The sequence below is a fragment of the Phalacrocorax aristotelis genome, chromosome 1 (genome assembly GCF_949628215.1).
Source record: "Phalacrocorax aristotelis chromosome 1, bGulAri2.1, whole genome shotgun sequence".
Taxonomy (NCBI): Eukaryota; Metazoa; Chordata; class Aves; order Suliformes; family Phalacrocoracidae; genus Phalacrocorax; species Phalacrocorax aristotelis.
The window spans coordinates 102,770,263-102,795,098 of NC_134276.1; the positions used below are offsets into that span (position 1 = coordinate 102,770,263).

Here is a 24,836-nt window from a genome sequence, read left to right on the forward strand (position 1 = left end):
TCTCCCCGCCTCCTCTCGTAGCGAGTGACAGCCGCCCTACCCAATCCCGCCTCCGCTTCTGTGCCGATCGGTGGCAGCTGTGGCCAATCACCAGCTCAGATGGGGGCCTGTCTGGATGCCGGGGCGGTGCCGGAGGACGCCCAGGTGGGAGCGCGGAGGAAGTAACGGTTTGTCATGGCAACCGCTGGTCGTGAGGCGGCGGCGCTTCCTGGGGTGGCCGCTGGTTTGTTATCTCCGTTTCCTGGGGGGAGAGGGGGAATTTTACAGCCGGGGACCGCGGGGCGAAGGACTCCGGGCGCCTCGGGCGGGCTCGGAGCTCCTCGGTTCGGCGGCGTCTCCGCGCCGGTGTCATCCCATGGCGGGCGCCGAGGGGCTGCCGCGGATGTTTCGGCACGGAGGCAGAGGCGCAGCTTTCCGGTTCGGTAAAGCACCGTGGTGTGGCCGGTGGCACTAACGGCTAAAGGAGCGGAGCCCGCCGAGGCGGTCGCAGCTTGGTGGCTGCCCTCAGGGAAGGTGTGGGTGCTGCGGCGGCGGCGGGAGCCACCCCGAGTGGCCCGGCACCCCTGGGTTCAGGTCTCCCTGCGGGGCCCGTCGGGGCTGTGCCGGGTCCCGGCTGCAGCGCTGCGCTGCCTTTCTGAAAGGCGAGGTATCTCAGGGTCCCCAAGGTTGTTAGAGCTGCTCGCCAGAGGCGACAGAATAGCCTCAAGGTCTTCCGCCTCTGCTCTGTGCTTTTCTTTTTCCTGTAACTGGAAGAGACCTCTTTTTTTAACTTTTTTTCTTCGTCTCCAGAAGGCTGTTTGTTGAGGACAACATACACCAGGTTGGGAGAGGAACCCAAAAACCCAAGTTGTGATTTTTAGTGAAGTCATATATAAGGTTCGTTGTACTCCTGCAGTGGTTATATTGCGCTTTGCGCTCCTTTGTCTGAGCTAGTCAAATTGTGTGCCTTCTAGCCTGGGTGGCAAACAACCCATCTACTGCATTGAAGCACCAATTGGTAACTCCCATGTTATAATTCATTGCCTTTTGCTGTACATCGTCAGTCCTTAGTATTTGCTATGTTATGGTCAACAATACTGATGTAACCTGTTGCACAAAACCCCCATTAAAATCAAAACAAAAAATCTGTTTAGAACTTACATATTAGATGGACTCATAGCCTGTGTTGCTTGCAAACCTACACTCAGCTACTAATAATAAATACATCACCCATCCATCCCACATCAACCCTTAATCCCCCCATATACAAAAACCTCACCCCCACATCCTCTTCCCAATAACAATACCTCCCTCAAGCAGAATTCACCTGGAGAGGAGATGACATTTGTCTTCCGGGAAAGAGTGAGTCCTGATCATAACAGCACTATTAATCATTCAGCGGAAGAAGAGAGTGTGGCTGAGTGCCACAAGGGAATTGAAACACCTAACTCTTCTGTAGACTTAAAAAAAGAACTGGTGTAATCCTTGCACATACAGGCAGGTAAATAAAAGTAGGGGAGGTGTATTTTACCATCACCATGCAGCACTTGGCAAGACCAGTGCTAAATTAATGCAGTTTTGGCATCCGTATTTTAAAAACAAATTTTGCAGGTGCAACAAATGAACCCTGACTTCATATGGATTCACATCTCCTGGCTGGATTTTCTGGTCACTGAAAAAGTAGAAATGCAGCTAGAGAATTTATCATGTTTGGAGCGTTCCTACTGTTATTTCCTTTCCTCTTGTGAGTTCTTTGCTCTTAGTGAGGATTGCGATCACAGTGCGGCCTTTTCTCAGAGGCACTGATAAGTCTCCTTTGTCTAGCTACCCATTTTCCTACAACTTAAAGGAACAGCAAGAAGACAACTATTTTTCTGTCAAATTTAGCCGAAACTGTTGTGTCAAAGAGTCTTTGTCGGTTTGATGCAAACGTTAATTGGGTAAGTGCGTGCATACACATGAGCTTGTGGCATAAGGCTAAACTAGGATGTCAGTGTGTGTATATCAATGCAGGATGGCTGTCTGAACAGTAGAAAAATGTTTACATGGTTTTGAGGATGTGAACCTGTGTTCTTACATGTCTTAGAGGCACAAAATAAATTACTATAGACACCTGTGTATACCTGTGTAATATAGATACCTAAATATACCTATGTATATTACCTGTGTAATATGGATACCTAAATATACCTATGAGTCATGTATCAAAATGCAACAACATAGTGCTAGTGAAAATCTTGCTTGAGCAGCTGCAAGGTCCCAGGAGTGAAGCACATCTAATGAACTGCCTGAAGAGAAAGATGCCATGAGATGGGTGATTTTGATACAACCAAGGTGCATATCCATGGAGCAGTCTCAGATCTACTTAAACTGATTGTGAAATTGTACTTTTGCATGTTTTTGTTCTGTTCCTTGTAATGGTTTTAAGAGTCCTGCAGCTATAAAGTGAGAAGGGTCAGCTTACTTATCCAGGTGAAGACTAGTAATTTACAAGTTAGTTCACATCATTGTGATGGCTCCATGATTGCTAGCTCCAACACAAAAGAGGGGATGGGAATATGTAGATACTGGCAACAGGTAAGCCAGGCAGCTCTGGTACAGTCTTGGGTAAGCTAAAGCAGATCTTGAAACTGCAGTCATGTGCATAGACTTTGCCTGCCTACTTGCCTACTTAAATCTCTTCAGACAGGAAATGATTCTGCAGGTGTCTGTGTAACGACTAGTACTAAGAAATCCTCATCTTAAATAGAAATAAATATTGAAAAAAGTGAGAAAAAGGAAAGCTAGTTGGCTGAGGAGACCTTCATAGAGCAAACGGTGGATAACAAAAAGTCAGTAGCTTGGATGAAGAATTTCCGTAGCAAACCTTCTTCTATGGTGCTTGGTCAGTTCCTAAAAATGACGTATCTAAATTATGAAGGCAAGAACCAGTTAACACCACAAACATTTAATCATCTCTTCTGTTCTTAGGACTTGTGTTCTTTTATAGACAAGCAGTTTTATTTTGTGCATTGCAGCAGTACTTAGGTTCACCGAGTATACCAAAAGGACAGTTCCAAAAGACAATATAATGTTAAAATTACATAAATTACAGAAGTCCCTTAGACTCTAACCTTTCTTCTTTTTTTTTTTTTTTAAACAGGGATGCAGAACTTTTATAGTTCCACAGTTTAATGGCTTTTCTGTTTTGTGGAACAAAGAGTGAGAACCCACTTTGGGTTGTTTGAGGAGCAGGAGGGCAGTCTGACTGGCAAAATGCCTTGCAATTTTAAAGGAACAGCATGTGCTTAACTCAGCTGGGGTGAGAAAAAGTTCAGCTCAATATTCCTTGGACAGAGGTTACTGTTCATGTTGCTAAGCCTAAGCGAAAAGCAACAGCTGTTTCTTGGGAAGAGTTTAAAAAAAAATCAAAGGATGCTTAAACACTTAAGAATGTATCTTAACTTCAGAAGTAAAAACAAAGCACTCTCACTACTTTCTCATTAGTGTTTCACTCCCAACAGACATATATACTACAGACTACAGTATAACATGGAAATACATGGTTTTGCCTCCAGTATCTGAGATAGCTCTTGAACAGCTGTGTGGAGTCAGGGGTCCAAAACTCAACTTAGCTAATTAAGTACTTCAAGGTAGCAGTACTCAACTACTTAAAATCGTTTCAGATATCAATCCCAAAACCAAAAGTTGAAATAGTAAGGGGAGACTTCATTAGTAGAACACTTCTGTGTGTGAGGTGCCCATCATTTCTGGGACTTAACAATGATTTTTATCAATGCTGTTTCTTTGACACTATCTCGACTACTTGAACAGTTACCTCAGTATGTCACATATTCATGTCAAAGTTCTCTTAAAATTCACTATCACTCTTGCAGTATAGTTTTAATATTAAAGATCAGCTTCCTTCTATTTGTTAGACACTAGGGAGGTAATTACCTACTAAAATTGTTTCAGATAAGGGTGTGATATTTAACTTGAAAAAAAAAAAAGGCAGAAAAATAATGTCGGTGTGTGGTGAGGTTTAGTAAGGTGTAGTTGTCACTTTGTAATAGTAATACACATGTAGTCAAAATAGTATTATAAATCCATTGTGATATCAGTTCCCTGTGCATTGAAAGAAATTTCTTGTTCTGACTATAAAACAATCTAAAACAAAGACTCTGTGAAAACATGCTTTCAAGAGCTTGAGAGAATCCTACTAGTGCATTCATGTTACATTTTATAATGGAATATCCATAAATTTGTCCTAGGAAAACCTTCCTCCTACGAGAGACAACGATGTAAAAGTACAAGTTAGAGCCTGTGCACTGAGCTGGATAGATACAAAGGTATTTGCGTATTTTATTTATAAAAGCTAGAGGTGTTTACAGTTTCCGTTGAAGATCTAAGCCAGAGCGATAGGTAGTAATTGGCACAATTCCATTTATGCCATCTGAGGATATGGCTTTACTGCTGAGAAAGAGGGCACAGGATTCATGTGGTATTCTTGCATATCTCTTTAAATAAAAGCACCTGTAATTTGGCTCCTAATTTATGGAGGAAGATCAGTTGTTGCTTGTGAGTTCTCTTACAGTAAATCCCTTTTATCATCCTCTGCATACTGACTTTAAGTCACAATTTGGCTTGCCTGTTAATAAGTCTGGGGTTTGTCTTGTTTTGGGTTTGTTTTGTTTTAATATGCTTCTAAATTTAAATACAGAAAACCAGTGCAAAGTTTTTAATATTAAATGAGGAATGTATATGCTTTTTTCCCTCCAAATAACATTTTGGTAATGACCCAACTTTCTTACTGTGGATACCAGACACTGTAAGATGATAACATATATGCAAATTTAGAGCCTTAGTAAAAACGTTGTAACCATTATTTTCATTTAGCTTCTGTCAGAAATTAAACTGGAGAAGGAGCTTCTACCTGTTGGTCGAGAAATTTCTGGAGTTGTATTGGAAGGTAAGTTAGTATAATTGTCTTTTGAGGGTATGAAGCAAGAATTAAGGTCTGTTTGCATGGTACACCTTTAAATATGGGAACTATTTGCTTTCCTAATGAGGCTTCCCCCAAGTCAGTAATGATACTGAAATGAAAGGGGAAAAAAAGGAACTGGACTCTAATTGCTGCATATCTGTTCAGAGTTTCAAAAAAAAAAAAAGGCATGACAGCTTGCTCATAGAATGGTTTGGGTTGGAAGAGACCTTCAAAGATCATCTAGTTCCAACCCCCTGCCATGGGCAGGGGCAGCTTCCACTAGACCAGGTCACTCAAAGCCCCATCCAGCCTGGCCTTGGACGTTTCCAGTGATGGGGCACCCACAACTTCTCTGGGCAACCTGTTCCAGTGCCTCACCAGCCCCATAGTGAAGAATTTATTCCTTACATCTAGTTTAAATCTTTCTTCTTTCACTTTAAAACCATAACCCTTTGTCCTATCACACAGGCTCTGCTAAAAAGTTTGTCCCCATCTTTCTTAGAAGCCCCCTTTAAGTACTGAAAGGCTGCAATAAGGTGTCCCTGGAGCCTTCTCCAGGCTGAACAACCCCAACTCTCTCAGCCTGTCTTTAGAGAGGAGGTGCTCCAGCCCTTGTGATCATTTTTTGTGGCCCTTCTCTGGACCCGCTCCAACAGGTCTCTGTCCTTATGTTAGGGGCCCCAGAGCTGGAAGCAGGACTCCAGTTGGGGTCTCACCAGAGTGGAGTAGAGGGGCAGAATCACTTCCTTGACCTGTTGACCATGCTGCTTTTGATGCAGCCCAGGATCTGGTTGGCATTCTGGGCTGCGAGTGCAAGTTGCTGGCTCATGTCGAGCTTCTCATCCACCAACGCCCCCAAGTCCTCCTCAGGGCTGCTCTCGATCCATTTGCTGCCCAGCCTGTATTTGTGCTTGGGATTGCCCTGATCCATGCACTGAGATCTTAAGATATTACCTGTACGTGCTGTAACAGTCTTTAATTTATTTCAAAAAATTAATTTGTTGGAATAGTGACGACAAAATAACATTCAGGAATTTCTGCAGTGTTTCACTGGCATATCCACCTTTGATGCGTAGTTTAAAGCCTAGATCTTTCAAACACATATACGTGTGTGTACTTGCATGTAACTGTTTGTGCATGGGGTGCCAAGGTTTAGTGAATTAAACTTTTGGTTTTGGTATGAGCATATTTAATAAAAAAATATTTTTTTTCACTAGCAGGGTGTATTTTTAGTTTTGAGAGTTAGTGACAAACAGTGCTCTGGATTGCATGTTCAATTTCAGCTATAAATGTTTATCTTCATACCTTCTTTCCTGCTTTTCATATAATCTTTGTGAGTTGGAAGAAAGGTGACCTTTTTTCAGCCAGATGATGAAGTAGTGGGTAAGTTAATGCTTGTTTGCCTTATCAACTAACGCAATTAGTACTATTTTATAATGAATGGCTGAGGTTATAATCATTGCCAAAGCTACAATTAGACATCTCTTTTCAAAGATTCAACTAGTGTCATGTGAATAAGCTCTTATAAATAAGAATTGTATTCTGAAAGTGTTCTCTTAGGGAAGCTTTTTGGTTCAGGTCCCCAGCTTATATAATCTGTCATAGTCCCACTGCATTCACTGACTCTTTAAGAATATATGCCTGGGTCCAATTGGCCATGGGGAGTGAGTGTTCTAAAGCCAACCATCCAAATTCATACACAGTTATTTGTATTTATAATACCTTCCTGTATAATACCATCCTGATGTAATTAATGTGTGTCTTTTGATTTCTGTGGATGATACAAAGTCTAGGCTTATATTTCCTGCTTTCTTGAGGATGATATAAAAATATACTTTTAACTGCTGGTGATGACTCTCTTGTTCAAGCATACTGAAGACTGTTCAGTTCCTTCTAAGTCATGTCAATTCCTGTTTGAATAAAGAAATCAAGAGTAGCCCTAACTTAAACATGCAAGTAGGTTCACCAGTTCTACTGGATTTTTCTGAGTTGCCAAAAGTAGTGCACGTACTCAGGTGTTTTGCTAAATACAAGGCCACATTTAAAAAGAAACACTGATTCAAGCTGCCTGTTTTCCAGAATCTTCGTTTTTACTGCACAGTAGAGTTCTTGAAAGTAGACTTGTTTCCCCCCTAACTTAACCACAGGGAGTCCATGGTTGGATTTTTTTTTTTGTGAATTAGGGCTTGATTCCATTCTTGTGAATTCAAATTTAGAATAGTTTGAACCAGCTAAGCTACTTCAGTGTAAATCAAAGGAATGGACTCTGTACTTGGGTCATGAAAGAAGCAGATTAATTTTTGTCTGAGACTTCTGCTGTCTGTGGTTTTTGTTCTTGAATACTGAATGTTTGTGAATGCAGGTACGGAAGAGTCGGAATTACATGTATGGAAGTAGGAAGTTGAAGGAAACAGCGTTAAATATTTTTAGCCCTAAAAGAAAGAAAACACACTTTAAATACTGAAATCTCATAGCATTCCCTTTCAAACAGCTGTTCAACGTTATGCATCCAAGGTCAATGCAATACAGACAAAAGATCAGAGTGAAAAATCTCTGTTATAGTAAATCTTCCCTAACAAGCATGCTTCCCAGTTACTATTGCTGTGAGTTTATACATAGTCAATGAATGAGCAGATTTAAAAGAAAATAAACAATTGCTAAGTGGCTTGCTTACCTCTGTGTTTAATAACATCAAACTGTCCCAAAATACACAATTGTCAGAAAAATATTTCTACCTGAATTTTAGAAAAAAGCTTGTCCTTCTGTCGAAGAGTATAGTCCTGGTATATACTCCTTATTGAGTTTAACGGTAATAATGTGGTAGTATGGTCCTTATTTATGAATCTACTCTTTTTCATGTAAGACTAGTACTGAGCTTACTGGAAGTACTTGAAGTGTGTTAAATCATTCATCTATTCCTAAAGTCATACCAAGAGTGGGACACATCTCACTTTCAAAGTTTTTCTGTTCCTTCTTTCATTTTCCAGAAGAGATTTCTTTGTCTATATAATGTATTCTCTTATACATAAGTGGTTCGTTGGTTAAGAAAAAAACAGTAGTAAAACCTCCTCAGACCAGCCAAAAATCTTTTGTGTTGAGATACATTCATTACTTTCTTTCAAAGTTACAGTCAGTTTTACTTGTTGCTCTCAGAATCTTTTAGCAATCAATCATGCCATGTTCCTCATTAAAGTAAGTGCAGGGAAAGTATTCTGAGAGTTAAATTGGCCACAAATATTTGGAGCCATGAACCTGAATATAAATGTACCTGCTTAGATTTACTGGTGGTTAGCCAGTTTGCATGTTGGTTCTTCCATATGGCCTGTTACTGAATAGATAAATAATCAGTGCATGAAAGCCCTACACTATGTGGAGTATTTCTGGCAAGTAAGGTGAAAAATCTAATTTGGTACTTGTGTCAAATGCTTGACGTGTGTCACGGTCTATACTTCATATTGGAGCTTCTCTAAGCATTATGAGGTACACGGAAGGACATGGTTCTTGAAGCTTCCATATGTCTTTCCCTCGGTATACGGAAGGGTCATGGTTTTGTGAGTGGTTTTAGACACCCTGAAATCAACATGGGTCGATGGCAACGTGTAATGACTCCTTGAAGGCTGTCTCAAGTGTTAGGAGGTAACGTGACTTGTTCCTGAACTTCTACGTCTGTCAAGAAATGGAACGTCTTTGTGTATTATTCATTCTGTGTTTTGCTGCTTCTGTAGTAAGATGTTAGAATGCAAATTGGTTTAGGTGCAAGGCTATTTTAGTTTACTATGAGGATATTTTTCTTAACATTTGAAATCCGATACTGTATTAGTCATCAAAATCTGAATGATGCTGTAGGATAGAAGAGATATTTCTTAGGGACATTCTTTCATACATGTTTGTAGTTTGTATGCTAAACTAAAGGATTAGAGGATGACTTAAGTTGTGAAAGTAAGACAGAATTGATAGGGATGTTGTAAGAAAGTGAGTTCTGTTCTGAGATTCTTGCCCTTCTTGCATTATTTCCTAGTTGCACAATAGCTGCTGCAGATAGTTACTTTAGTCTTTTTATTATTATTATTCCACAGATAAACCCTTGAGAGATCTGCAGAAGCATACAAGCACTGTAGGGTAACCATTTTTTTGATGAGAATTGTGAAAGGCTGGAAATAGCAGCCAAAGGATTTTAAGCCAAAGCCCTTGCTTTGGTCTAAATGGAGTATAAGATGTGGATGGGAGAGGGAAGAAAATATTGTTTTACTCAGGAGAGAGGGTACATATATTCAGAAGACTGATCGGATGCCAGAACCTACTGTTCATGAGTGTCCTTCTTTGGCCACTGGAGGAAAAAAGCACTGTTATGACCAGGATGGATTTTTTTTTTCTCTTCTGCCTGTTCTGTGTTTGCTTTCACTGTCTTCCATTCCATGAGTGGCTTTTTTCCTTCAGTTCTTCTCTGTTCCAGCTTTTTAAAACTTACACTCACACATTCTTGCTTGTTCTTCCTCTGCTGCTTTCTGTCCCTTTCTTGCTGTCTTTGCTAACAACACACTTACCTCTATTCTTCAATCCTGATGCCTGTATCTGTACTGTGGCTTGGTCTGTGGCCATCTGCAGTATTAGAGCTCGGCTTTCTTCTTTGTTAGCCATGGCCCAGAGCAGAAACAGGAGCACTCATTAGAGCAAGAGCAGTGTGAAATGAGTTCAGACACGACCTGACAAAAATTAAGTGTGCCAGTAGCAAAAAGCAACCAGTAGCGTCCCCATTATTTCTCTCCCCAACCCGTAAGTGCTGTTTGGAGCACCTTTGGAACCATCTTGTGCACTGTGCCTGTAGAGATTACAGGCTGTTGCCTCGCCAAGTTTTCTTAACCTGTCATAAACCTGACAAGAGGCAACTGAACCACAGACCAAGTGGGACTAACAGTTTCATTAGGTTATAACATACGCTTGTTTGAAATTGAAGGTCTGTGTTCAATTTTTTTTTCAGGAATTTTGCCCCTGGATTCTGAAGAGTCTGGTCTTTGTGAAGTTATTCTAGTTCATGAGCATTACTTGGGTACGTAGTTCATATATTTTGCTAATATTTACATTTACTATATCTTTAGACTTGTTTAGCTTTTCTAATAGGGAGTTAATTGACTTGGACCTTTTCGCAAATTTGTTCTGTATCGCAACATTCAGGCATTCTGTCTGCTTGGCCTGTTCATAGAAGCTTTGAATCCTATGTACTCTCAAGGGTTTTTTTGTTTGCTGTTATCATTTAATGGGTTAATATTTTGCCTAAACCACACAAGCTGACTCTTTTTTTTTTTTGTTTTCCCCTTTTAACTTCCCTATTTGTTGCTTCATTGTCTTTCTCCTTTTTCCTCACCTCATCTGTCACAGAATTAAATGAGGATAAATTAGCTTTTTTCCTCACCTTGTTTCAGTTCAGGAACATCACTTGTGACCAGCCTAACAGATGGTATAAAATTAGCAGAATAGAAGCTGAAGAAAGGAGTTTTCAGGGAATGAGGATCGGGCAAAACCTAGTATTGAAACATTCTTTTCGATTATTTTGACTTTCCAGTTTCCCCTTTCTGACCATAGAGTGCTTTAATGTGTAGAATACTAAACTTGTGAATATATGTGCTTCTCCCAGCAGTTTGTTGTGTTACTTTGAGCAAGCTACTCTCATGCTCAAATTAGTTTGTATTGTGTTTCTGTGACTGTCCGTGAATTCAACATGTATAGTTATGAGGCAAATCCTTTAAATTTGTTTAGACCAAAACCAAACCCCTACTTTTATTGCATAAAACATGCTAAAATATCCTTTCCATGTTTTTTTAATATATGTGAGGTAAACAAGTATTATTTATGTTGACTTTTTGAAGATGAAATTTTCCTGACTAGCTATGGCCGTTTTTGTAAAATAAGTCATGGACTCACGAGGACGAAGGAATAAAGTTTATTCTGTGTAACTCTTAAAAGTACAAATCAAGCAAAATGAAATCTAGAGGTCTGTGCTGCCTTGTCGCTATTTATGTTAGCTATAGACAGAAAATATTTCTGACTTTTTATTACCTTCAGTAGCTTGCTTTGTGCTAAGTAGTATGAACTGGCGCACAAAGTGATGATGCTGGTGATGATCACTAAAATTCTTCTTCAGCATGCTGATAAATGATCCCAGGTGATCGCATTGCTTATGTTGTTTCATAGCTTCCCCGATTCAGCCTATGCTGTCACTTCCCATGCTTAAAGGGACAGACCAAACTTTTCCAGTCTTTTTACTTTCTAGCATGCCTCAAAGGAATTGCACCTACATAATTCAGTTCTACACTAGACTCTGAGCTGGGCTTTGATGACGTTCTAGCTTGGTATCCAGGTCTCTGCTAAATCATGTAAACTGCTTACATTAAAAATGGTGGTTAAACTTGTGATTTCTAGTTAACAGAGTACTTCATTAACATTACCTCCCCAGGCTTTTAAATGTGTGGATAGAATGGCAAAACTCTAGCGTCTTGCAGGTAGAGACAACAGAAAACACAGATGACAGATAATGTTGTCTTGGCCTTTATCTCTCTTAAAAAAGTGTTATAACCTCCAGAAGCTGTTGATACAAATGGATTTTGAAGTAGAAGATTCTAACCTATAGAGAAAGAGAATTAAGAACTCATGGGTTGGAACTCGCGTTGTACATTCTCTGTGTCAGAATTACCTTTGTGAAAAGAAGAGACCTCCTCAGATCATTCCTGTGAGGAGGTTATGGTAGGAAGTGGGTGTGTCTTTCTTTTTTCCTGTTTAAATATTTTGTGTATTTGACCTTGCTCACAGGAGTCCTGCAGAAGCAAACTGATTAGTCGTGGCATAACAATTGCCTTTTCCACTTGGACTCCATGTAGCTGACCTAACACTGCCATGAGCCACAACACTGGAATATTGCCTCTGTGAAATAGATCAGAATTACACCTGTAGACGATTTGACTTGTATAATTTTTTTCGTGTTTTAGAAGTTGATGAAGTCTAAAAAATAATTGAGTGATATGTAAGGGACTAGCTGCCTTTTTTTCCCATTTGTTTGTTTGTTTTTTTTCCCAAAAATTAGTTCGTAAACCAGAAAAAGTTTGTTGGGTTGAAGCAGCCGGGGCTGTTCGTGATGGTGTCCGAGCATACACAGCTTTACACTACCTTTCCCAAGTCTCTCCTGGAAAAACTGTCCTTGTAATGGATGGAGCAAGTGTAGGTAACAACTGTGCAACGATAACAATTTTGGAACAGAAAGATTACCTCTGCCATATATGACTGTCTTATCACCAGAACAATTGAATTTCTTACAATATACTAAACTTATCAAGCCTTGCATTTTACTCCTGGATTAGTAGGAAAGGCCCTCCCACATAGATACTGAACCAAGAATGCAGCCCTTTACATGTTGTGTGGGTAGTGAAGAGGTAGTTCTTTTGTGGTGTTTTACATTGACATGGTTTTACCCTAAGCCCTCAGGTGTAACTGGAGGGAAGTGTCTTAATTTTTCATTCCTTTCCCACCACTGCTTTTTAACTTCTCTTAGATATAAACAGTCTCATTTGCATTACTGCAATCTTTATTGCTAATGAAGATGTGGAGCTTGCCTCAGCCAAGATTTGTTCATGTAAATCTGGCTGGGGCTTTTTTTCTGGTAGCACTTCTTCCTTCAACAAGCAAGGAAGCCCGAAGCTACAAGTTGTGATTGCAGTTATGATACTTGCATCACTTAAAAGTAGACTCTGAGCAATTTTGTCAGAGAGGAGAACTTGTTAACTCCTAAAAGTTTGTTCAGAGCGTCCCAGATGAAACGACTGTTTGGGCCTCACTTGGAACAGAAGCAGATCTGTGAATATTCAGATTCTTGGTTCGGATGTATTTTACTGAAGGATAAAGTTCATTTTTGGGTAGTCTCCTGACATCTCCTGAACATCCTTTGCAATATAATCATTCTTAAACTGCATCAAATTGTTGTTGTAAATAAATCCATCTACCTTTTTAATTCCACAGCCATTTGGTACAATAGCTATTCAGTTAGCACAACATAGAGGAGCGAAAGTAATCTCTACTGCATACAGTCTTGAAGATAAGCAGTACCTGGAGAGGCTTCGACCTCCTGTGGGTAAGTTGTATTCTTCAGTACTGAAGTTTATGCTAAATAATGTCTCAAATTTTTTTTTTTTAGCCTAGGGACTTATTTGAGTAGCTGAAAACTGAAATACAAATTTATAAATAGTCTAATTAGTTTTAGAATTTATTCTGTACTCCATAGGTATTTATATTTTAGGTGTATTTAGTGGCATTTTTATTTTTTTGTTTAAGTTGTGATGACTGTCTCTCGGTATTTTGCTTCTCACACAATAGTGCTTGAGTGCTGGCTTTTGGCCTAACTACTCAAGAAGTCTTTTCATTTTATGAAATTGTTGCTTGTGAAAAAGAAGAAAGCATTACTAAATCACCAGTATCACAGTATGTAATCTAGGTACCTAAGCCAGAGTTCAGATGAAATCATATAATTGAGATACAGCATTCATCAGACTCAAATTACTTCTAATAGTATTTATCAAGCTGCGTGGCAGCTCACTTTCAAGTACTGTCATCACTATAGCTAGATTCCCAAAGACTGCATTTTCCTGTTTTCCAGATGAGCTTTGCATTAGGCATAATACTTCCATTCATCTATGACTTTTTCCATTTGTTTCCTTTGGTACTCAAGTTTTTGGAGGGGGTTCCCTGAAAATAACAGTGCTATTTGGACCATGGGAAAAGACTCTATAAAGTTACCAGCACCTTTCCTGATCACACTTTCTCTTATTTCAGTGCTGCAGAGTGGAGGAAAGTAGAATATTTCCTAATTCAGAGGGTTTTAAAAAGGCATTTCCAGTTTGATTGCAGTCCATGCTCTTTGCTGTACAGTGAACAGAGGGTTACAACTAGTGTCTGACGCTGCCTCCTCAAAATGCAAAGACTGCCCCAAGTATAATCGCTAAGTTTATTTTTCAGTGTATGATTTGTGTTGTCATTCAAAGAAGTACGAGGAGGTGTTCCACTTACAAGAATATCTTTGTGGGGAATGCTTTGTGTAGTCAGTTACCATGTCTATGTATATTACAGCCCCATCAATCAAAAAATATATACGGGTTAAGATGAAATCTGGTTTAAAAGATAATATCAAGGTTAACTGTCCCTGACTCTGACTCCTTTCTCTTTTCTTGTTTTGCGCAGCAATATTGTTAGTGGCCTTGGCTTTCCCAATGGCGAATTAGAGCAGCTTTCAAATCTCCTCTCTTGTTCTTAGTGTCTCACTAAAATCAGGCATTGCTGATACGCAGGTGCACATAGTATTGTCCTTGTGCTCTCCCTGCTGGCTCAAGAATAGTAAGCTAGCAGAGGGGCGAAATAAGCCAGAGAGCTGGTCTTTAGACGCAGAGAGAACAGCGTTCTTGTCAATTTTAATTCCTTTCTGGCTCCTGAGAACAGAACTGGCAGTGGGAGCACAGAGCCAACACAGTGTGCATGTGCATTCTGGGGCTGCACGTTCACACACATCTGCAGCACTGGGAGTGATTCACTTCCAGCCAACCAAGTGAGTATTTGGCTCTTCCAGTAGTGGCTTTGGAGTGCTGATAATGCAGCAGGAAGTGGAGTGCTGAGCAGAGGTTATTACACAAGAGCAGGGAGAAAGGCATTGTTGCTGTATGACCTTGATGATCTTCAACAGGGAACTGCAAAGTTTTGTGTCAGGAATGTAATAATTTCCTTAAAGACCTGGCAGACTTATATCGCTAGATTTTTATGTTATCTCGATTTTTTTTTTTTTTTTACAACTTCACAAAAACCCTATTTTTTCCTTTTCTTATTTCAGAAGTATTTTCTACTGTAACAGTAGACATTACAGACATCAGTATATAAAGCATTTTTGTGAATGCTGTTGATACGTAAATGTTTGTCATGCCAGTTGAAATGGGGTAAAAAGAGTAAATACAAAATAGCTAAAACTTCGCCTCTTAATATTTTATGGGTATATTTGCTAATGATATGAAAACTTTATTAGCTAAGAAAGGACTTTGCAATTAATTTTATTATCATAGCCTTGTCAGCATATATGAATATGACATGAATATGGGTTGCTTGGTATATTTACTTTTTGCTGGCGTTGTTAAGTTATATGAATGTTAGTATAACATAAACATTCCAAGTAACCCCAGCGTAGCTAGCTATGTCTAAGCTGGCTTATAATGTCTGTGGGTGGAGGCTTTTTCAGTTTTGCGCTTGTTTAGTGGGGTTGGTTTTTATTTTCATTTTTAGAAGGAGTTTATCAGTAGTCAATGAGCAGCAGTTTGTGTTATCAGGATATACCATAGCTAGCCACTCATAAAATGGTTCAAATAACCGTCTCTTGCAGTGAAAAGGCTATGCCTTATATTGCTCATGTACATGCTTGTTTTACAACAATAGGAGTTTAGTTTAGCAGTTTTGCAAATGTTTGTGGAATGCAAACATTAGGGGAAAAATTTTTAATTGCAACTTTACTTCAAATAAACAGATATAACCTGGGTACAGCATTAAAAAGAGAAACAGTTGGAGTGTGAAAGCAAAAAGCCACTTTGTTTTGTTTTGGGAGGTTTTGTGAGTTTTAGTTTGGTTTGGTTTTTTGTAATAAATACGATTCCAGTGCCTGAACTAGAAGTTCCTGTTAATGTTTAAGGATTCATATTTAGACCAACAGGATGGGTTCTTTGCATGTCTTCAGAGATATCTGGAGTGAATGTAATAATAATAATATGAAGGAGGGGATTATAAGAAATCGTGACATTTTAATACCCATGTATCAGACTAGAGGTAAAATATTACATAAATAGTGTGATGTTAGAGAACAGAAGAAAAAAAATATATGCACATATATATTTCTTCTGTTCCCTAGGTCACCCCCTTCTTATTTTTGGTTTGGTTTGTTCTTTGAGGTCTTTTTTTCTTTAAGACCAATATTGAGCTTTCAGTGAATGTGTTTCTGGTAAGCACTCATCAGTGATTTCATGGCTCTCTTGAGCATGTTCAATAAACCAAGTAGCAGATCTTTTGTGTGACAGGTTTTAAACTCTGTAGCTGAACTTACTGGGTGAAAGTAAACTCTGTTAGGAAGTTGTGGAAATAGTGATATTTCTACTTCTCACGAACAGTGAAAGAAGAGAGAAACTGAAGCCTTTTTGCCAGTCAGAATAATGTTACTTTAGAAGTTGTGCAAGTCACAGAAGAAACTGAAGTAGTTTTCGTATGTTTTGTGAGAAATTTTGCATAAATGACAAAGGTTTATAGAAAATTGTACTATAATTTGTTGCTCAGCCTTTTCCACAGTGGAGAGGAATTGTTGCAGCGTTTTGCTGGGAAGGAAATTGAACAGGATTTTGATGAGTACTGTTTGAACTATTGTATTAAGTAACAAAACTGGAAATTTTGGTAAACAGAAAGTAGAAAATAGTTGAACCAATGAAATCATTGCCTGCCTTTTTGATAGTCAGGCTTTGAGTCTATTAAATCAGAATCATTCTCAGGAAGTGAAACTATTCATAGAAGCTTTATACCATGTCAAATTGCCATGTTAAGAGAAAACTTTGAACTTCTTGACTCAAGAAACTAATATGAAAAGAATATTAAGGGGTTTTATTTGCATACAGGGAATGTGACTGTCATTATTGAATTAATGTGACATTTTTATTAAATTATGAGCATGAGTTTTCTCTAGCCAGAGAACTTCAGTGAAAAAATTTAATGATTGACCTAAGAATTTGAATGTATCATATGATTTGATTGGAAGGAAAAAAAAAACCAAACCCCAAACAAAAAAAACCCAAAGCATTGACTGAGTATTTGTTAATATTCTTCTTAATGACCAGTTTCTTGCAATTTTTCTTCTCTCCTTCCTTCCCACACCCTGTGATTAAATTCAAGAAGGTTTACGGCAGCCTTTGGTGGGTAAGTACGCATTGCAAATTTGGGTTTAATCCATTATGCTTTGGAAATGTGCCTCCAAATGTATTTGACATTATTTCAATTATTGCTTTGCTGAGAAGTCTTTGGCCTGTTTAGTTTCTAAATGTTTGTTCTACCTCATAATTATGAAATAAAACTAAAAAGCTTAGCTGCACTTTCTCTGCCCTAGTTGTTCCTGCTGATGTGGTTTATCTTTATAACCATCTATAAATAGGGTATCACAGATATATGAGAAATAAATGTAGTGACTTCCATTTCAGAAATATTTCAAGAGGAGATGTAAGTACTTCCATCTAAATATTTACTTAATGGCCCAGAGAGCCATTTAGAGGTTAAAAACATCATGCAGAAAGTAATATATTAGTAAGTTTATCCATGCTTTGAGATAAGTAACAATGCTACTAAGATGGATATAATAAGGTTAAAAGACTTGCTGGAATCATAAGAAGAGTCAAGTCAATGCCTCGTAAGTGACTGAATTTATTGCATTTTTACATGTTTACTTCTGACTTGCAGTGGGCTGTCAGGGCTCCATGCTAGGAAGAACACGTTTTTGTTTCCCATTATGATGTGAAAGCAGGAGAAGGGCTTTTCAAGGGACTGGCAGGAAATGGTGGGTTTTCTGTAGAGTAAGGGAAGAAAGCTATGCTTGGAAATCTCTCCCAAAGCATTACTGCTATGGTGATTTGACAGATAATTTGAAAATTGGGAGGCATGTAATAAGGTGCTTTCTTATCTTTTGGCCACTGTCTTTGCTTCAATAACCTGGCTAGTCACTCCAGAACTCAATATTTTTGAAGGCACTTTTGGAAAACAAGAATAGCAAAGAATGAACTTACAGAAAGATTTCTAATTCTTATAGTAGCATACTTTATCCTTTTTGGCCTAAACAGACTTGTGAGTTTTACTTCTGCATTAAGCTAATGCATATTTTTGATGTTGATCTTGTACTGTATTGGAAAACAAAAAAAACCACTGGCTAGGTTTTTTGACTGAGCTGCAAAGTTGCTTGTAATACTTTCCGAAACTAGAAATTTTCTGTTCCGCCCTGAATCTAAACTCTACATTTTTATTACTACATTTATTATGAGCTATGAAGATGATCAGGGGACTGGAGCATCTCTGTAATGAGGAAAGGCTGAAAGACCTGTCTTTGTTTAGCCTGGAGAAGAGAAGACTGAGGAGGGATCTTGTCAATGCTTATAAATATCTGAAGGGTGGGTGTCAAGAGGATGGGGCCAGACACTTTCAGTGGTGCCCGACAAGGGACAATGGGCACAGGTTGGAACACAGGAAGTTCCACCTGAGTATCAGGAGAAACCTCTTTTCTGTGAGGGTGGCAGAGCAGTGGAACAGGCTGCCCAGGGAGGCTGTGGAGTCATTCAAAACCCGCCTGGATGTGTTCCTGTGCCCCCTACTCTAGGTGTGCCTGCTCAAGCAGGGGGGTTGGACAAGATGATCTCCAGAGGTCCTTCCAACCTCTGCCATTCTGTGATTCTGTGGTTGTAATTGACCAAACGTGCTGCTCTTTCCAGCTCGAGTGATAGATGTATCAAATGGAAAGATAGATGTGGCAGAAAGCTGCTTGGAGGAAACGGGTGGCCTGGGAGTGGATATTGTTCTAGATGCTGGAGGTATGTAACTGATGAAAACCTGGTCACGAGAGCACTGTTAGTGGATTTTTCTTATTATTATTTCCAAATAATATAGGTGGAGGCTGCATCACCTCAAACCAGTTACCAGTTGCTTGTTCCCATGCAATTTTGTGTATGTATCTTTACTCAATAGATCTCCTTAAGCAAGATCTCTTTAAGATCTCCTCATATCACCCTCTAGTGGAAGCATGTAATAGTGTTAGTCATCTGCTAAATTGGTCTGAAGTTTTCCTCTATTTAAAACTGAAAAGAAAAAATGTGTTTAAAAAGTAAAGCTGTGACATCATTGTTTATGCTACCTTATTTTAACACAAAAATCACGCCATAATCCCCAGTACTTTCAACCTGTATTCTAAAACAATCGTAATAGTTGAAAACTCTGAAGTCACTATTTTTAGCTGAAATATCTGAAGAACTCCGTAGAGTTCCACTAAAATGTGTTAAAAGAAATAGATATTGAATTTCCTAAATCTTCTGCTTTCTCAGATACTCTCATGTGACTAACAGCGTCATTTAATTGTAGTGATGGTCCAGACAGCCGTCTTTCATTGTGTGTGTTCATACGCATATATTGCAACTGGTTTGTATCTGAAGACATGGGACTTTAAAGAATTCTGAGGCATGTGGATTTCAGTACAGGGAGAGATGGACATTTCATTCTGAACAGTTTTTTCTTCTGAGCTTGAATTAATCTGTTCTTTCCTCCCCCCCACCCCCAGTGAAATTATATAGTGCTGAAGATGAATCAACTTCAAAATCACAGTTGCTGCCTCATAAGCATGATATCATTGCTCTTCTTGGTGTTGGGGGACACTGGATAACAACAGAAAAAAATCTTCAGGTAAAGATACTGTGTCTGTAAGTTTGTAGCACAGTATATATATGGCTGTGTCTGTGAGCTTCTGTCACAGCTGAATGGTTCCCCACTGTTAAATAACATCAGTTTTCACATCCCGAAAATGGGAAGCATGCAGCATTCATAAAATAAATGTTTTTATTTTCCTTTGGGACAATTTTGGGGCGGTCTTCTCTAGGATGATAGTTAAGTTATATTAATAGCTTGGCTATGCTGACAAATTTTAAAGGACCCATTTTGTTTGGCTCAGGGTATTAAACTGTTTGACAGGGCAGAAAAGTATCATTTAAAGCTATAAATATTTCAAGTTTGCTAAGTTCTAAGAGTGGGCAAGGGGTAGGGTTTTTTTATGTTGTTTGGTTTTTTTAAACATCAATATAAAATAACCATTTAACCTCTATAGGAATATGTAATTAAATAACATTTTTCTTCATTTTGTTTAAGCTGGATCCTCCAGATAGCCATTCCTTGTTTCTTAAAGGAGCCACCATCTCCTTTCTGAATGAAGAGATATGGAACTTGTCCAATATACAGCAAGGGAAGTATCTCTATATCCTTTTGATGGTCATTTTGAATACTGACTGCTAATAGGAGTGGATGGAAATATACGCGAGAAACCAACCGACAGAGTCTCTTCAACTCCATTACATAACCACAGGCTTAAAGCACAGCTAAGCATACAGCGTAACTAAAATGTAATGTACACTCATGTTTTAAGCTAATCTCTGCGTTCCTTCTAAATATGTGTTTCTACATGCTTTGTTAAAAGCAGTGCTGAAATAGAAAACACATTCTGGAGAAAATGCAACATTTGGGTTCAAGATTGAACCAATTAATTGAAGATTTGATTCTATAAGTTTTTGTGTCATGCATATGACATTTTTGCAATTTCTTTTTTGTTCTTTAGGGCAGTAGATGCATTATCTGTAAATCTTAATGCAGTCAGTTTAACTGTAAAAGTTAAAATAGTTTGTCTTCATAACCTTTTCCTTATTTGCAATGTTACGTACATAAAATTTATTGAGCAAAGATGTGGGTATGGGAAGCAGAATGCCTCCTCCATTTGCACTACATATGTTTGGCCTTAAGCAACTGGACTCTGAGCTTTCTATAGCATGCCAGTTTTCAGTGGATCACTTCAAGTAATGGAAGGTTTGTCTGCTTATGGCTTTAAGGACCCTCCCTGTTCTGTACTGCACTGCAGACTATGAGATCTGCTGAATCACTTTCGCAGTTTAGCAGAACAGCAGAGGCAGGTGAGGATTAAGTCATTATATTTGTGAAACGACTAACTATACTGCAGGGAAGCCCTCCCCTCCTCCACTAAACTGCAAAGTAGATTAGGCAAGGTCAGGCAAACGAAGGAAATATTTATAGGATGCAGGTTATCGTGAATCGGTTTGTAGTTTGGTATTTTTGTTGAATGCTTACTGAGTAGTTATCCGCATACAAAAGTAAGCTGACTAAACAGACTTCTTCTCTCGTCTCCTGGGGTATCTTTAAAAACAACAGCACGTTTTATCACAACAGGCTTTAAAAGTTGAAAGGAAAAACTTGCCTTTTTTGTACCTCTCTCTCTGTCGTGAAATTCTTGAGCATATGGCATTAATATCATCTGAAGAGACTGCAAGGTGATTGCTCTTTTCAAAATGGCTTGAGCTTCAAATATTAACCAGATTGCTCTTAAAATGAAGCAAGGAACATTACTACTTTGGTTTCATGTAAAGACTGAGTAGAGCCGCATCTGTTGCACTGTCATGAAGGTTAGTCACTAACTCAAAGAACCCTTAGAGATGCACCGTGGTGCTCCAAGAATTTACAGCCTTTGCTACGTTCCCAACTTTTTTTTGATTTTTGCCTAAGATGTCTGTGTGAATAGTAGGGAAAGTTAACTGCTACCAAAGTCCGTCGTCTTCATTCTGCACAAAAAATGCAATTGCCATTCTGATTCATTAATGTTGTACTAGCATGGGCTGCGTTTGTCAGTCTTAACCCCTTTGCTTTATTTTTAAAAATTCAATTTTCCATATTTCATTTCTGCATACTATTTCAAGAAAGGAGGTTTCTGATATATAAAGTGCACAAATCTGATGTACAGATTGGAATTTTCATTTTGCCTTGGTTCTGCTGGTTTTGTATCAATACAGGGCTGTTGCCAGCAAATGTGATTATAGAAGGATTTATCTGTAGATACTTGTTACCTTGACAGTCCTCTTAGATACCCATCTTAGAAGATATAATGGAGAAATTATCAAGTAGTGTTTTCAGGTGAGAGATGTTTATATGGAGCAGTTTATGGTCTATTTCTGTTTGTAATATAGCAGGCTCACACAAGGAAACTTGGTAAACCCCGCGATTATGCTGTGTGTCAAAATTTAACAAAGGCAGCTCCTTCTATTCTTCATGGGGGAAGAGTGTCTGGCTGCTCAGCAGTGTGTCTGATTGAGAAATGGTGTTGGCTGTAAAAGATATTAGGTCTGTCTAACACTCCTCTGAGAAGAGTAACAGCTTCACTGGACAAGAAGACTCCCATAATGAAGTGGGAATGGAAGATCCTTCCTCTTAATGCAGGATAACGGTATTGCTGTTGAGCAAAAGCCTCACCACCACCACCTTCCCCTCCTCCCACTAGAAGGATATCTTTTAATTAACTTCTATTTCCTGTTTGCTTTAGGGCTCTTCCCTTCTTCTGTGAACCCAAGCAGTGCTATTAAACTTTTATTTTGTTTAAGGAGTAAAGTTTACACAGTGAAAGTAAAGTCTATAGCAGTAGTCCTGCAATATTTCTGTTGATCTGAGTATGCTCACCAGACATTTCTGATTTATTGTTCCATTTTAGGCCTCAGCTGGATGAACCGATCCCATTGTATGAAGCCAAAGTTTCTATGGAAATAGTTCAGAAGAATCAAGCAAGAAAAAGACAAGTCATCCAGTTCTGACATGCAATTTCCTGATTTCTAAGCCTGTGGAAGATAAAGAAACGTAATGTATTTGAAAAGTAAATTAGTGTACACTTTAAAATAATTCTGTAACTGGAATTTAAAGATCTTTTGTACCTCAGCACAAATGGTCTGCGAAGATCCTGTGACTTCAGGGGTTTTCTTGGTCCAGTTGAGCAGAATGTTCCCATCAGCAACTTCTAAAGAGGCAGTCTTGACACACAAATCTTGTCTGCCCTGTCCCAATTACAAATACCAGTAACGTCTACAGGCAAACTCAGTTGCCATTGGTTTTCAACCATAAGAAATTAAAGGACAAAAAAATCTGGTGGTTTTTATTAGTTCTCCCTTCTCCGTCCCCTACCAATAGTCACCTTTTGCTTTTGACTGCATTGAGACTGAGCACTCTCTGTGGTACATATAAGTCTTTAATCCACATTTTAAATTGTCATTTAATTGAAAGACAGGCAAACCCCTCACAGTTGGCAAGGATGCTGGAAGGGAAGGGTATGACACTGACAGTAAGAGTTCCCCCCTACAGCTGATTTTCTTCATTTTAGCAACCAGGCAGTAAACCTAGTAAATCTAGAGTCCATAAGCTGATTGTGTCATTCAGATGTTAGAGGCACTTTATGGATCTTGTTACTGTAATGTTATCTTTGAAATCTTTCCAGTAAGACCTTCCTATGCTGTGCACTTTCACTTCCCCTCTTTTAAAAGCAATCCTGTGCCTAGCACAGCTCAAATCTGTTTATCCAGCATCCTCCATTGCTGTGAACCATCTGCAAATCAGCAGTAGGGAAAGAACTGCTGGTTTTTCTTCAAAGTGTATGGCTTCCTACTTGCTTTTATTTGACAGCAAAAATATTTTTTTCTGTTCAAGTGTGCTATTCGTTTTCCCTGTGTAAATGGTGCAAACAGTGGACGCTAGCACTATAAACCAGTGTAAGAAGTTGGAATATTGAGTGAGAATAGATTATTTAGAAGCGTGATTAGTCTATCTTCTGTCATTCACCGGACTTGTAGTAAGTTTTTGATAAATGACCCAAGGGAAGCACATAAAGCATGAGTAAATCTTATTTTACTAGTAATGTGATGTAATGCAGCCTTGAAAATAAGTGATGCTTTTATGTACGTGTGTACACACACACATCTAACACATGTGAATCCTCTGTTAGGTTGACATTTATTCTGAATCATTGTGCCCAACTGCTCATTTTTTCCTGGTGGTGTTCATTATAGCTTAAATGTTGCAAAATAAAGTAGACCTGAGGAAACAAAATGAGAGTTAAAAAAGAAGGTTTAACAAAACAGGAACAACCACTGACAAAACTGCAGAAGATTTTTATAGTATAGGTTTTATTTGACTAGCTCTTTTGTCAGTAGATATGTTGCTCCTAACTACATAAATAAATGCCTTTTGAACCCCACGTGCAAGAGACTAAGGCCAGCTATTGCCAAAGTGGCCTTAGTCTTTCAGCTGGATCAGGTTATGAAGGAAATGTCTCTCTGTACTGTGAGTCTTACGCTGCCTATTGGTGCATTTAGTTGGCTGAGATGCCTCAGCATTTTCTAATGCTCTTTAATAATGCTAGGTTTAGATTTACATGTGCTTGAACAAGAGCATTCGTGAGGCTCCCTAAGCAATTGCCTCCTCTTTTGCACATCCCCTGACAAACAAAAGCAGACAGTAGTTTTGAGTGCGAGAGCCAGGCTATCTGGCTCTGGAGAAAAAGGCTGCCAGGTGCCTGCCTGTTCCTTTGTAGTTTTGACAAGAAAGTTGCGTACACTTCACTGCTACCTGTATGCCAATCTGATGGCCCCATGGAGGCTGCCTGTGGTCTCCTGTTGTGCCACTAACCCTGAGAGGCATGCCAGGAGCACTGCCAGCTCAGGCTCTCGCCTGGGTTTTGCCGAGGATGTTTCTGCTCTGGTGAGCTCAAGCCCCACACGGCCAGATGAAGCATGGATGACACGTAGATTGCTTTCAAGCACAGCCGCATGTCTTCAAGAACAGCTTTGTGTCTGGATTAGTTTTATAATCCATCGTTTTATTTAATGGCCCACAGAGCTGTATTCAGGAAAGGATCAGCTGTCTAGCATGGGCTGAGAACTGCTGCCCATTTTTTGGCAGCAAGGGGATGATTGGTGCAGAAAAGTACGCTAGTCCGAAGCGAAACACTCCAGCATAGGCTCTAGCCAGTGCTGCAAATTGCCATCAAAACTAGTTTCTACCCCAAATATGCACAGTGTGTGTTTAGTCTCACATTTCACACAACTGTAACCGCATTCTGTTATCTTCACAGGTCATTTTTGTCCTGCTGCAGCTATGTGGCGATTTCCTCGACACCTGACTAGAGAAATCTATTCAGGCAGGCTTCCGAGTGGATCCAGAAATCCATTTACGTATTTTAGCAGTAACGCTGTTTTAACGTACTGGCTTCGCAGCGGTGTGAGGG

At 39.2% G+C, this 24,836-nt stretch overlaps 1 protein-coding gene across 1 annotated transcript; it reads left to right on the top strand.

Annotated features, from left to right (window-relative positions):
- Nucleotides 1–120: 120 nt before the first annotated feature.
- Nucleotides 121–24,802, top strand: CRYZL1 (crystallin zeta like 1). The gene is made up of 16 exons (XM_075100871.1): nt 121–223; nt 790–894; nt 1,300–1,341; nt 4,230–4,307; nt 4,855–4,927; nt 6,281–6,325; nt 9,921–9,989; nt 12,018–12,151; nt 12,947–13,058; nt 16,886–16,909; nt 18,463–18,561; nt 19,302–19,423; nt 19,883–19,988; nt 21,661–21,706; nt 22,278–22,420; nt 24,684–24,802. The coding sequence occupies exons 3-15, from the start codon at nt 1,318–1,320 to the stop codon at nt 22,375–22,377; spliced, it is 1,032 nt and encodes a 343-aa protein (XP_074956972.1). The 5' UTR covers nt 121–223; nt 790–894; nt 1,300–1,317; the 3' UTR covers nt 22,378–22,420; nt 24,684–24,802.
- Nucleotides 24,803–24,836: the final 34 nt, after the last annotated feature.

What these genes read in the sequence shown, in the direction of transcription:
- CRYZL1 (XM_075100871.1), top strand. Translation starts at nt 1,318, where the DNA reads ATGACATTTGTCTTCCGGGAAAGA. An exon ending in TTCTGGAGTTGTATTGGAAG is followed by an intron (nt 4,928 to 6,280) that starts GTAAGTTAGTAT and finishes AATCTTTGTGAG; the next exon opens with TTGGAAGAAAGGTGACCTTT. An exon ending in TTTACGGCAGCCTTTGGTGG is followed by an intron (nt 16,910 to 18,462) that starts GTAAGTACGCAT and finishes TGCTCTTTCCAG; the next exon opens with CTCGAGTGATAGATGTATCA.